The sequence below is a fragment of the Lissotriton helveticus genome, chromosome 7 (assembly GCF_964261635.1).
Source record: "Lissotriton helveticus chromosome 7, aLisHel1.1, whole genome shotgun sequence".
Classification (NCBI taxonomy): domain Eukaryota; kingdom Metazoa; phylum Chordata; class Amphibia; order Caudata; family Salamandridae; genus Lissotriton; species Lissotriton helveticus.
Genome location: NC_136068.1, coordinates 27,060,563 through 27,075,662, shown reverse-complemented (window position 1 = coordinate 27,075,662; position 15,100 = coordinate 27,060,563). Strand labels below are relative to the sequence as shown.

Here is a 15,100-nt window from a genome sequence, read left to right as displayed (position 1 = left end):
AGAAGCTTGGGAGCTGCATTCCAGTACACCGTTTTTCACCCACTATGTCACTCCCACCAGAAACCAATCACATGTGAATCAGCCTTGATTCCCTTCCAGTAAGAACAGCTCGGTACCAATTGCCACATCTGGGCCCATCTGAATGGGAACACAAGCAAGCCTAGACCAGTTTTGGCCTCTTTCGACCTCATCTGTGTGCTATAGTTGAGAAATATATCTGGGAATACCCATCACTCTTAGGGCGCTGCACTCAGGAACACAGATGTCATGGGTGGCATGTTTGCAAATAGTCTCAGTGACTGGCAAGTGCTCTGTGCATTTCATCAGTTTTCACCCATTATGCCACTTCAGAAGGGGACCAGCTGTATGCAAATCAGCCTTGGTCCTGCACCAATAGGAACAGTTGTGTCCTAACTACCAAGCCAAGTCCCCCTGAAAGGAAGCATAAAAACAAGACTGGTTCCAGCCTGCATAAGCCTTGTAAGTGTGATATAGAATGAGTCTTTTGGCACAGTAAGTATGGAATCCATACCTGAGCACTCACCAGTGACTGAGAATAATGCATTTCTTCCATCATCTTGTTGCTTGTTGCAGGTGTCACTCTAAGTGCAATGGGTATGCCCACATGTGGTGCCTGTGTACACTACTCAACTGTAGGAATTAAGCTATACCTCACTGATGAGACCGCAGTAGGCCAGAACTGGTCTGGAGGGTGCAGTCCAGCGATCTCCAGCTGTTAATATAGCCTTATAGCCCGCCGTAGCGGGCTATACTGGCTATTAAAGGCCCGCTGAATCGTTAAAGGCCCAAGCCGAAGGCGAGGAACTTTAACGAGACAGCGGGTCTTTAATAGCCGGTATAGCCCTGCTACGAAGGGCTATAAGGCTATTAGAACATTCTGCCACTAGAGGGCAGAATGTTCTAACAAATTAAACAAAGGGTTCTCGAAGCTCGAGGGGATATAAATCCCCTCGAGCTTCGAGAAGCCTTTGTAGAACATTGGAATGTTGCTCTGCGGGCCTTTACCGGCCCATAGAAGCAGGGAGCCCTCCATTGTCTGCAATGGAGCTCCCAACATTCCAATGTTCTAATATCAATTCAAGAATTTCTTCATCACTTTTTGTTACGCTCATTACATGCAATTGGACTGAAGATACACAGCAGGTCTTAAGGTATGGAACAAAGTTATAATTTCCTCTGAATAAGAAATTGAATCTAAATTTTCTGATTGAATTTAATCTTCTTTGTGCCTCAACATCTAGTACTTTCAGTGCCTCAATCTGCAAGATATAGCATTAAAAAAACAAAACCCTCTTAGAATAACAAGTGTTTTTTCAGCTGGTCTAATTTTTATAAAATGTTATTTTTTTTTTTTATACTTCAGATGGACCTGACACTCCAGTGATCTCTGTCAGCCCCAAGAAGTCGGCTTATGCAGCCGGCTCCACTATCACTTTCTCTTGCAAGGCTCCATCTCACCCTCCTGCACTGTACACCTGGCTTCTCAACGGGCAATCCTTACTGAATACAGGATCTGAGCTGGCCATTAACTCTCTAACTCTGAATGACTCTGGAAACTATACCTGTAACACCTCTAACAGTGTCACGCATCTGTCTAAGTACGCGATATGGGGGATGCGCGTCCTGGGTGAGTAACCAATTTCTTTCCCCCCCGGGGGAGTGGGCTGATCAGGGTTATCCAGCTGGTGTTGGTCGTGGATCCTTTCAGCCTTTCACGTTCCTTGTTTGTCAGTTGTTTCATGGCTGTGAAATAATTGAAGAAGATCACATACAAAAGGGGTTGAGGGGTGAGTTGGTTAATAATGTGCTCTTTGCTTAACTGAGACATAAAATATCACTGGAAAAATATTTTAAATGAATCTCTGACCAAAATACTGGAATATCCAAGTTTTTAAAAAGTGGATATGCCCCAAAATAAAACAGAACTAAAAAAAAAAAAACACTGTGTCCTTAGTAGATTAACCCTATTTAGAGCGATGACTACCAAGGTGTAGGTTAATTTAGACTTGGACCAGTTTCTCCAACAGGTAGCTCGTGAGCTACTGGTATCTCTTTAGCTACCTGTAAGTAGCTTTTCTATAAGCAGCCCAGCTCCAAAATTAGAAGCTTTTGCTTGGTTGAATTTGTATATGTATGCCATACTTGAATAAAAAAGTGTGTATTTGCGGCCAAAATTTGCATATTTTCAGGTTAGATGTTAGTTGGATATATTGTAAACTGATGTTTGAATGATAAATCATGCAGCATTAGAGACACGTATTACTAATATTATAACCTTGGAGCCTGGGACATTGAAACTCTGTCTGTCAAGTATTACCCATATACACTGATGCTACATCAGTAAAGCCTATTTTTTTTAGATTACCGCTGACAACTCTGCCTGATGCACTTTGGTGACCCCTTCTGGTAATCCAGTATGTAGTGGCAGCTAATGTAATCTCTTCTGAGTCGGTCACTATTACAAGACGAATAGTAACAGTAAGTCAGATGATTTTTATTGAAATGAAGTTGCTCTCGCTACAGAAAAGGTTGGAGACCCCTAGACTAGGATGTTACTTAATCATTTATTCTGTATTAGCTGATTTATAAAATGATCAATGGCATGAAATGGGGAGAGCCTGCATGTTGACTTGAACCAGTGACGCATGATCCACTTCCTCAGTGAAAACTAAAGTTCATTTGTTCACCATCCTATGTGAAACTCAACCATGTTCTCAAATTTCTATAACAAAACGTTTGCATTTTAATCCCATGATTATCTACAATAGAAGCCATTGACTATTTACCATTTATTCAGAACATATCCTGATAGGCTTCATTAAAATTGCTATGGAGGCTAGTGTAAAATGTATTTTTATTATGGATTTAACATGAAATCAACATCTGGCATTTGAATAAACAATCAACATGGCTCATCTTGGGTTGATTTTAAATCAATCAAGAGAAAGTATTTTATGAATATAATCACTTACACATGTGTGATGAAGATAGATTTGGCTAATTCATTTTTTTGATCCTACAATACGTTTCACTGGGTAATGTAATCCAACTAAAATCTTTCTTAAGTAAATGTTCTTTTAAAAACAGTGGAACATTTAAAAACACGCTTTTTTTCCTGTATGTTAGATGACAATGGGGTTCATCCAACTATGTAACATGAAAAGCAAAAAAAGAGAAATGGTACACCTCATGACCTCCAAACCTACCACAGTCTAGAAAAGTACAAACTAAGGGGCCGATTCCGATCTCGTTCGGAAAGCATTGAGACCGAATCATGTCCAGGGTGCTTTCAGAATGACTTGGGTCTTGGGAGTCCGGCCAAACAAGTATGATGCATTCAACATCCGGATACAATTCAGTCAGACTCCCATTGTCTTCAATCGGAGTCTGTGTACCAAACGCGTACACAGGCTTGAATTGACAAAAGGGGTGGTTGGGAATAATTGTGCACTCTGTGGCGGACACCCCATGGTACCTTTCACACTGTGCACGGGTGGGAAGAGGGGACTTATGGGTATCTCTATGGACCTGAATCGGAGGGCCCCGGGTGAAGGGGGCCTGCTAAGAGCCCCCAAAGATCGATTTGGGCAGATTTTTAGATCCGGGCAAACCAAATCATGAAGGCTGTCCAAATCATTCATTGTTCTTGCTCACTCTGAAACTCAGGGGCATATTAGCAAGGGTGTGCGATAAATAAAGCAAATCCCGCTTAGCGCATATTTTTTTATCACTGTCTATCGCTGGATCTTATTGCAGAGATAGCGCGTTATTACCAACGTTTTTCTCCAATGCGATAAAAGATCCAGCGATAGAGGCGAAATCCACCAAAAACATAAGTAAAACAGCTATAAAACTTTTATCGCTAACGTAAACCTTGCTAACAGGCAGGGTAGGATTCAGCCTTGGAATCCACCTCACATAGAGAATAATTGCTAAGTCGGGATTTTAGCAGGTGTAACAATTCCTGCGTTAACTCCGGTTAGCGCAACTTTTTACATCGCTAACCGGGGCTGGGGCTTCATTGCTAATAAGCGTTAGGTCTGTTAGCGGCTGGAGGACTTGTGGGCCCTGCTTAGGGTGTCCGAACTAGGGTATACATATTTTTCCGCACCACACAGGGTACATGCTAGGTTGGATTACTTCCTGGTATCACAAGAACTCGCCACAAAGAGTATCATTGAACTATTCCCAAAGGTTATGTACGACCACAACCCCCTGGTGATTGAACTAGAGATTGAGATTCCTATTAGGCAGAACCGGTGAACCTTTAGTAGAGCCCTCTTAACAGACCCAGAATACACCCAGCAGATCAGGGAGTGGATCCCTAGGTTTATAGAGGATAATGTGGGAAGCATCAACTTAAGTAATGTGTGGGATACCATGAAAGCACGGCTAAGAGGTGAAACTAATAGATTTGGATTGGAGTCTCAAAGAGAGGAGAAGAGTCTGCTGCAAACTCTCTATAGAGATCTAGGTGCGGCTGAGGACCAATTAATACAGGCATTGTCTGCGGGCCTGGCTGCCGAGGCAATACAGGTTAAAGTTACAATCACTAGAGCTGCAATTACTCAAATCTCAGCCAAGAAAGCCACTGGTCAATATATGACGTGGAAAACCTGGGTCTATGAAAGTAGCGAGAGAATAGGTCACTTGCTTGCCACACGTACTAGGCAAAAAATAGTCCACGCAGGAATTAAGGAGATCAGAGACCCGGGGGTGGGTCTGGTTTCAGACTCAAAGGATATTATCTCAGCGTTCCAGAAATTCTACCAAAAGATGTACACCGAGGATGCCCAGGAAGGCCCCCAGGAAATTCAGGATTATCTCTCAGGGATAGCGGTGGACCAGCTCTCAGGGTTAGAACGAGAGAGATTAGATTAACCAATTACCTGGGAAGAGCTTTCAACAGCTATAGATATGTCCCCCTCAGGCAAGGCTACTGGCCCAGACTTTGCATGTCATTAGCGATATATATCGCTGACATGCAAAGCGGCCCCAAAAACGGTCGCTTACGTCAGAAAGCTGTCCCTAACAGCTGTTAGCGACAGCTTGCTGATAGGGCGATAATAATATCGCCGCTATAGAGGCAAGAAGTGCCGCTAAAGCGGCGATATTGCCCTTGCTAATATGTCCCTCAGTCCATAGAGCTTTATGACTCAACTGTGCACAAGTTGAACTGACAGGATCGGGTTCGTAAATGATTCAATTGATGCGGACACAATATCCGCATCGCACTTGGTAGTTCAGACTGGGGGATGATTTGGTCGGGAACAAGGGCTCTGGATCAGTTTATGCAATTCCAAATCCGATTCGGAGCCCTTCCGACCGAGATCGGAATTGTGCCCCAAGTTGGAAAGTACGCGTAGAGAAGAACAAAGTCAACTGTGAGGGAGCTGTATAGAAATAACAACATTCATTTCTGAAGGCTTCAAACCACATAAACAGAAACATTTATTCATAATGTTTAGAAGTTGTGTCCTGGAATAGTCATAATGACTGTTTGTCCATTTTTGTAAGCTATTATGTCTTAAGAATGTTTTAAATGTTTTGATATCCTGTAAACTGAGCATTAATTTGTTAATATTTCCAAATTCAGCGGCAAGTTGAGATGTTACATCACAGATCATAAATTTCTTTCTCATTCATTATCTGTTTATTTTTTCAATTGTGACTTCAATCTGCTTTAGTACATATTTGGTGAGATATATCTTCTGTAAATATTTAAACAAAACACGCTATAATAGTAATCTACATTAATTACTCAAAAATAATAAATTTCTGAAGATGTTCGTAATACACAATAGGAGATAACTAACTGGCTGCAGTCAAAAGACTCTTGTACCTTCTTGAGTAGTCCATCAGGTATGCAAGGCCTACGGATATTGTGCAATATGAATTAGTTGCACTAATGAAGGAAAAACATGCAATATAATAAAAGTCACAAGCTTCTTATTAGGCAGGTTTCAGACGCCTGTCTTCAGGGTCCCAGTGGGAGAGATTTCCTTGCTTGGGTCAGAAGGAATGTTCATGAGACACTGCTAGAGAATATAGGTTCTCGTTCTCTAGTGTACGAGTCTGTTTATATTAAGGGAGATTGCCACAAGGTCAATTATTGTGGGTGTAAGAAATAGGATCACTGATTGAGTGGGATGAAATCACTACTCAAGTAACAACCACAATCATTGTCAAGGTGAACCACAAAAGTCACTAAATTATTGATAAAGTGGAAATAAAACTGTAGTACAAAAACACAAGAAAAGATCTGTCATGAGAAATAGAGAAAAATATAATCAATACAATGGTACCAAAACAAATGAATGCAAATCAGTATAACCGGAGAATCTTTTTGCATTTAAACTAAAAATTGGCGCCAAAAAGAACAAATCACCAACCACGGGTATCTGGGGCAAAGTCACAGGTTAAGGCCAACTGCGATGGAGTGCGGTTCAACTACATGAGGTGGATTAGGCCAACTAGTGATGAACCTTGGGCTGATTAGCAGGCATGCCCCGGTCTTCTGTTGGTTCTCGAGCCACTTTTTGGTGGAGAATTCTCTAAGTACCAACTTTGAGGGTTGGTTGGAGAAGCAAATTGAGCACCACCAGGAAAGGTCCAGGACTGGGGGGGGGCACAACTTCAGGGGTTAGGACTCCATCAGAGGTCAGCTGCAGGGCCCAAGGTCTCTGCAGCATATTATGTCTCTGCAGCTGAGATCGGAGGTTATCCAACCAACCCGTGGAGTCATTCTTTTAGTCCTGGGTTCAAGCAGCAAAGGCAGGTCTCAAGCAAGAATGTAGTTCTCTGGGGAGAAAGGCAGGCTCCAAACAGCAGGACAATCCCCTGGTAGCAGCAGGGCAGCCCCTTTTGGGTAGAAAGCAGGCCTCAAGCAGCAGGGCAGTCCCCTGGGTTACAAGGCAGGCCTTCTAGTGAACTCTGCAGGCCCAGGACTGAACTGAAGAGTTGCACTGAGGGCCCAATATTTATACCTGGTGCAAGCCTTTGCAGTGGGCGAATCTTCTAGGCTAACCTTACATCTGGTTCTGGAAAGTTCCTTTCTTCCGAAGACACCAAGAAATCTTGATTCACAAAAGACTGGTGTTAGGTTTATTTGTGTGTGCCTGAGGCAAGTGGGACAGGGAATAGCTCCACCTCCAACAATTCTGTCAGGATGGCCCATCTTGCCCACATCTAAGCCCTACTGTCTCACTGTCTGGGAGGAATACACAACATCTAAAAGTAGATCCAGGATTGAACTGAGGGCCCAAAATGGATACCTGGTGCACACCATTGAAGTGGGGGAATCTTCTAGGCTAACCCGACATCTGGTTCTGGAAAGTTCATTCCCATGCCAAGGCTAAAAAAATCAGGATTCACAAAAGACTAGTCTTATGTTTTTTGTGTGTGCATGAGGCAGACCCTATTGAAGTGCAAGGGGGGCAGGGAACACCTCCGCCCCCAACAGTCCTGTCAGGATGGCCCATCCTGCCTACACCTAAGCCCTGTTGTCTCACTGACTTGGAGGAATACACAAAGTGAAAGAGCAGTGTCATGTGACACAGGACAGTAGCTACGCAAACAAATGATGGACAGAATGCTGAATAAATCATACATTCACCCCTAGTCAAGAGATCTGGGTTAAATCCACTGTTCCTTTGCTCACCATGCCACCTCAGTTTAGACTCAGCCATATGCAAATCAGTCTTGACCCGGTGCCTCATGGGAACAGTCCAGACCGAACTGCCAAGCGAGGTCCTCCCTGGACTGGAAACAAGCTTCCTGGGACCGGTTTCTAGGTATTATCCTTCATCAGCCAGGCTAGCTTGAATCCAGTGGCACAGTGAGCATGGGACCCACGACTGGGAATACGCATCCCACAGGACAGTAGCAGCAGGCACCAAATGGGTGGGATAAGAAAATGTCAACTTTAGAAAAGTGGCATTTTCAGAATTGTGACTTAAAATCCAACGTTATCATTAAAGAGGATTTTAAATTACAATACCAGTTGAGTTCATACTATTTTTTCCCAATCTAAAGTTAGCACGTATTAAAGTTTAAAAGTTAACCCAGTTTTATCCAATGTGAGAAATAAACCTTACAGCTGAGAAAAATGAATGTAGGAGTTTTTCACTACCAGAACATGTAAAACGTAAAAACATATGTCCTACTTTTTAAATCCAAAGCACCCTGCCCTATGGGAATTTAGGGCCTACTTTAGGGGTGCAGTATATATGTTTTAAAAGCAAGGTTTAGGCTTGGCAAATGGTTTATTTTGCCAGATCAATTTGGCAGTTTAAAACTCCACTATGGACTGCAGTGGCATGTCTGAGACATGTTTTAAAGGCTACTTTAGTGGGTGGCACAATGAATGCTGCAGGCCCAGTGGTAGCATTTAATGGACAGGCCCTGGGTATATGGAGTGCCACTTTACTAGGGACTTATAAGTCAATTAAATATACTTATCAGGTATTGGACAATTCTACCGTGTTTTAGTTAGTGAGCAGCATCATTTTAGAGCTGGTTAGCAGCGGTCAAGGGCACAGAGCCCTAAAAGCCAAGAAAAACAGATTCACACAAAAGAGGCAAAAGGTTTGCGGCAGATGCCGCAGAGAGGGTCAAGTCTCACAGTGGGCTGGAAGGTCCTGAATAGTCAGGTTGTGAAAGACGGGAACACCCTTTTGATATGAAGGGATGTGGATGGTGCCTGGCTTTGCGTGCTATAGTTCAGAACAACACTCAATTACCCTGACACCATTGTGTATCACCCAAAAAGTCTGGGAGTGACGTTGATCATGCTAAATTTCATCATCACAGATGTAGCAGGCAGGTGTTGCAGTGACACCTTTTGTTAATTCAAAATTCTCCTGTAACATTCCTTTCTCGCTATCCAGCACAACAGCCAGTTATAGATTGATTTGGCTTTCTTCGGTGATGGGTACAACCAGATCCAGTGACACTCTAACTAACCCTCTTATTAGTCACTTTCAAATGCTGACCATTCCTCAGTACCATCTTTTTGTCTTGGACCACTGTACAAACCATCTTGTTTGCTTCTAAGGATGGTTTATTTAATAGCCAGAGAATGGTCCAAGGGAGAAGTGTTCTGCAAGTATTGCTGTAGCCAAGTGACATCATCCCATCCTCCCCAGTGTACCCATGTGGTCATCCGGAGGTTGGAAGTTCAGGTGGCACTCTTGCTGAGGTGTACCTCACCACACTGAGCATCTAGTGGGCAGATGTACATGGATGACAGGAGTGTCCTTGTCCTGAATATTGTGCCTACTTCACTGGAACCCAGAATTGTGTCCTCTCTTTACTACTCATCATTTTAAGTCTAGTAGTCTACTTGGCCATCCATTGCTTATAAGCAATACAAAAGGTGCCCTTTCCCAATGACCCAACTATGAGTACTTCATCATTAATAGCTGCCGTCGTAAAGTTTCAGTTTTCATTAGCTATATTGAGAAACCGTGTGGAGTCTGCTTTTTCACAATCAACAATCTATAGTTTGGATATGACTGAAAGGCACTGTCTGCACTCAAACAACACTGGCATGAAGCAGATCTCCCTAGACACTGTCTGCACTCACACAACCCTGACATGCAGCAGATCTCCCTAGACACTGTCTGCAATCACACAACCCTGGCATGCAGCAGATCTCCCTAGACACTGTCTGCAATCACACAACCCTGGCATGCTGCAGATCTCCCTAGACACTGTCTGCACCCACACAACCCTGGCATGAAGCAGATTTCCATAGACACTGTCTGCACTCACACAACCCTGGCATGCAGCAGATCTCCCTAGACACTGTCAGCACTCACACGACCCTGACATGCAGCAGATTTCCCTAGACACTGTCTGCACTCACACAACCCTGGCATGCAGCAGAGCTCCCTAGACACTGTCTGCACTCACACAACCCAGGCATGCAGCAGATCCCCCTAGACACTGTCTGCACTTACACAACCCTGGCATGCAGCAGATCTCCCTAGACACTGTCTGCACTCACACAACCCAGGCATGCAGCAGATCTCCCTAGACACTGTCTGCACTCACACAACCCTGACATGCATCAGATCTCCCTAGACACTGTCTGCACTCATACAACCCTGGCATGCAGCAGTTCTCCCGAGACACTGTCTGCACTTACCCAACACAGGCATGCAGCAGACCTCCCTAGACACTGTCTGCACTCACACAACCCTGGCATGCAGCAGATCTCCCTAGACACTGTCTGCACTCATACAACCCTGGCATGCAGCAGAGCTCCCTAGACACTGTCTGCACTCACACAACCCTGACATGCAGCAGATCTCCCTAGACACTGTCTGCACTCATACAACCCTGACATGCAGCAGATCTCCCTAAACGCTGGCTGCACTCGCACAACCCTGGCATGCAGCAGAGCTCCCTGGACACTGTCTGTACTCACACAACCCTGGCAAGCAGCTGATCTCCCTGGACACTGTCTCCATTTACATAACCCAGGCATGCATCAGCTCACCCTAGACACTGTCTGCACTCACACAACCCTGGCATGCAGCAGATCTCCCTAGACACTGTCTGCACTCACACAACCCTGGCATGCATCAGATCTCCCTAGACACTATCTGCACTCACACAACCCTGGCATGCAGCAGATCTCCCTAGACACTGTCTGCACTCACACAACACTGGCATGCAGCAGACCTCCCTAGACACTGTCTTTACTCACACAACCAAGGCATGCAGCAGATCTTACTAGACACTGTCTGTACTCACACAACCCAGGCATGAAGCAGATCTCCCTAGACACTGTCTGCACTCACACAACCCTGGCAAGCAGCAGATTTCCCTAGACACTGTCTGCACTCACACAACCCAGGCATGCAGCAGATCTCCCTAGACACTCTCTGCACTCACACAACTCTGGCATGCAGCAGAGCTCCCTAGACACTGTCTGCACTCACACAAACCCAGGCATGCAGCAGATCTCCCTAGACACTGTCGGCACTCACACAATCCTGGCATGCAGCAGATCTCCCTAGACACTGTCTGGACTCACACAACCCTGGCATGCAGCTGATCTCCCTAGACACTGTCTGCACTCACACAACCCTGGCATGCAGCAGATCTCCCTAGACACTGTCTGCACTCACACAACCCAGGCATGCAGCTGATCTCCCTAGACACTGTCTGCACTCACACAACCCTGGCAAGCAGCAGATTTCCCTAGACACTGTCTGCACTCATACAACCCAGGCATGCAGCAGATCTCCCTAGACACTGTCTGCACTCACACAACCCTGGCATGCAGCAGATCTCCCTAGACACTGTCTGCACTCACACAACCCAGGCATGCAGCTGATCTCCCTAGACACTGTCTGCACTCACACAACCCTGGCAAGCAGCAGATTTCCCTAGACACTGTCTGCACTCATACAACCCAGGCATGCAGCAGATCTCCCTAGACACTGTCTGCACTCACACAACCCTGGCATGCAGCAGATCTCCCTAGACACTGTCTGCACTCACACAACTCTGGCATGCAGCAGATCTCCCTAGACACTGTCTGCACTCACACATTCCTGGCATGCAGCAGATCTCCCTAGACACTATCTGCACTCACACAACCCTGGCATGCAGCAGAGCTCCCTAGACACTGTCTGCACTCACATAACTCAGGCATTCAGCAGATCTCCCTAGACACTGTCTGCACTCACACATCCCTGGCATGCAGCAGATCTCCCTAGGCACTATCTGCACTCACACAACCCTGGCATGCAGCAGAGCTCCCTAGACACTGTCTGCACTCACATAACTCAGGCATTCAGCAGATCTCCCTAGACACTGCCTGCACTCATACATCCCTAGCAATCAGCAGATCTCCCTAGACACTGTCTGCACTCCCACAATCCAGGCATGCAGCCGATCTCCCTAGACACTGCAGCAGGAAAGGGGTGAAGCCTCTCACAGATAATGAGTGCTGGCTTTTCAGGGCTCTCCCAGGGAGCTTCCACATTAGACCCCACTATCTCTTCTTCAGAATCACACTGAACACTCCTCTGAACTCTACATGAATGTGTTTATGTGTGGGTCGATTCAGAACCTCTTTCATTAATTGTCAGTCCTCAAAAGCACCATAGAAAAACTGCACACTCTTGTAATGCAGTGCCTTTTTTGTTAGTAACTCTCATACTGGCTCTCCTAATACCATGGGGCTTGTAAAACATTGAACAAAGTTCTGAAAATTCCATCAAAAAGTCCATTTTATATAGCTCATGTCCTGACTCTATATGCAGCTTATGCTGCAATGAGGTGGGAAGTGCACAAGGACAGCACAGAACTGTGTCAGCTCCTTCACCCCCAGAAAACATGAAGGAAAGGGAAGTAAAACCATGGATTCTACATCATAAATTTCCTAAAAGTTGGTTGACTTAACACCCTAGCATTTTACAGGATGTGAATGGTACATATATAAACATATATATGTACGGGGCAACATCTGAAGATGCAAAACTATCAATCTCACTTTCTTTCATTCTCCCATCCGATCCCCTCCAAGCAAATCCCAGGGAAATGTCCTCTAAAAGAGAGCCCACCCTTCACTGTAAGCCATCATCTGAAGGGACCATAATTCTGCTGCTTCCAGACTGCCCATTGACAGAGAGAACTCCATTTCTTATGGATTAAACTTATTTCATCATTCAAGAGAATCTTCTTTGATTATTGCTTATTTCCAGGATTACCAAACTCGGTTTGGTCCTTCTCCTTGCTCTGTCTAGTCCCATGAGATGGGGGATATCCCCTGGTAGAGAGTTGTCTTTACCTTTAGCGTTGCTTTCCCTGATTTATCCTTAAGGAGATACAGTACACTACTCACAATACAATCATTTCTCTTTATTCTGGTTGCAGACCCTGTTACTAAACCCACAGTGTCATCTGAGCCCTCACAACTGGTGGAGAACCGGGGTCCTGCGAAAATAACATGCAACGCCTCGAAAGCCGCCACTACAATCCTATGGTCCTTTAATAAGAGCCCGGATCTACCTGGAAATATCTTTCCGTCTCCAGATAACAGAACCCTGAGCATCGCCAACGTGTCCCGGGTGGATTCTGGGATCTACCAGTGCGAGGCCATGAACCCCGTCAGCAGCAGTGCCAGTGACCCCCGGACCCTGAGTGTCGCCTGTAAGTAATGGCAGTACTCCATGCTTTCGGTCTGTTATTCCTTCCTCTGCTAACAATAGTAGCTCAGACACTCTCTCTTTCTTCTCATATAGATGGGCCAGAAGATGTGCTGATCAATGCTCCAGTGTCTCAGCTATTACAGGAGGGGACAAAACTCTCTTTATCCTGCACCGCAGGGTCTATCCCAGCACCCCAGTACCAGTGGCTTCTCAATAGTACTGATCTAAATAGACCTTATAACACATACACCGTAGAGAAGATGTCTTCACGTGATAATGGTAACTACATGTGTGTAGCTTACAACACGGACACCGGCCTGACTGTGAACACGTCTGTCTCTATAATTGTAAATGGTAAGTGCTCAAGGAACGAATAGTTACACTGCAGTCTTCCTAGGACATAGTATTCTGCCCTTTCTTCTCTTTCTGCCTTGATGATCATTGTTCAACCCACACTCAACTCTCCTCTTCCTCCCTTTATTCATTTAGATCCCCCTTCCTCCCCTCCCCACTTGTCTCTTAGAAGCTGGGTTCCATTAATGGAATATCTTGCCATCAGGACTTCAGTGTATTTGTTCTTCATCATTTTCAGGATTTGTAGAGTGCCCAGTTTTAGGGCGGTGCAACTGGTGCCTCTGCACCAGGAGCTGAACTCCCGGTGCAGTGCCTGAGTTAAAAGCATCTGTTGAGGAGTTCCTTGTGCCCCAGTAATTTTTAGGCAATAATAAAAATGTCATATAACTGAGTAATGTACCTGCTGGGAGAGATCAGAGATCTGTCTAGTCCGCAGTTTTGACTCACCATACATTAGCACAGTAGGCTAATATGCCAGCTGCAAAGCATTATCCAGTCCACCATACTTTCTAGGCTGGATTACTGCAATGCACTGTTTCTGGGTTCCATCAAGACAGCAATCAAAAGACTCCAGATAGACCAAAATGCCGTGGCACAGCTTCTATTCACTCTCCCTTAGTTCAGTCCAGTTTCTAGCTTCTTCCACAGGCTTCACTGGTACCCGGTGCTTAAGAGAATCCTTTTCAAGGCTCTTTGCATTTCTCATAAAATTCTCACCTGTCGGGTGTGAGAAGTTGGCCTGGTACATGATGTCCACTATTCTAGTGGGCACCTTGCACCAGTCCAAACAACCCTTATTGATGGTAGGTTGTAAAGTCAACCTTATAGAAAGCTATCCTAGTGGTAGCTGTGGAGATCAGCCTCCAGGGTAAGACTTAGAGGTGAGTTAAGCAAGTTGTTTTACCAATTATAATCTCTTGAATGATCAAATGAAAGCACACCACACAAGGTATGAATCAAATAAATATGTACTTAATCTAAACACAATCCCTCAGGTCTCTCTATGAGGTCAGAGGTAAAAGTACAATACAAGGAATTTAATTAGCATACAATAAGTTGCACAGTATACGTTATGCCCTAGGGGCCTCACAAACCATATACTAAAATAGTGGTATAAGAACCACATGTGAGTTAGAAAGCAAGCCTAGGGCATGTAGAACCGCTGGGGCTACCTGGAACCACCAAAGGTTAGGGTGCAGGAGGCCCACGGGGGACGCGTGCAGTGTCTAAACACAGCCGCGGATCACCGTTGACTTTCTATGGGAAATGAACAAGTTACAATTTTAAAGAATAAGGACACTTCTAGGTTAACTACGATGGAACCCTTTTAGACTTCGACACTTCGAGAGTCTAAACCCACGGGAGCACTGGAGTACTCGTGTTACCTCACCTAGGGAAGCCGGGTGCATAGGTGTCTTTTGGTGTCTGGTTTTGCATGCTGGTTGTCCGATGACATACAAACAGGCGACATGTTTCAGCTAGGCTTTTCATTCATGGAGACCGTGCACTCAGAGAGTAGACACAACCAATGTTAACTCAAAGAAGTAAAAGGTTCT

General features: G+C 45.0%; 1 protein-coding gene across 1 annotated transcript in view; it reads left to right on the top strand.

Annotated features, from left to right (window-relative positions):
* LOC144768901 (hemicentin-2-like) overlaps positions 1-15,100 on the top strand; it is a 538,034-nt gene that overhangs the window by 32,455 nt on the left and 490,479 nt on the right. The window contains exons 4-6 of the mRNA XM_078652914.1: positions 1,385-1,648; positions 12,916-13,191; positions 13,284-13,544. Coding sequence (XP_078509040.1) covers positions 1,385-1,648; positions 12,916-13,191; positions 13,284-13,544 — 801 coding nt within the window. The remainder of the gene's footprint in view (positions 1-1,384; positions 1,649-12,915; positions 13,192-13,283; positions 13,545-15,100) is intronic.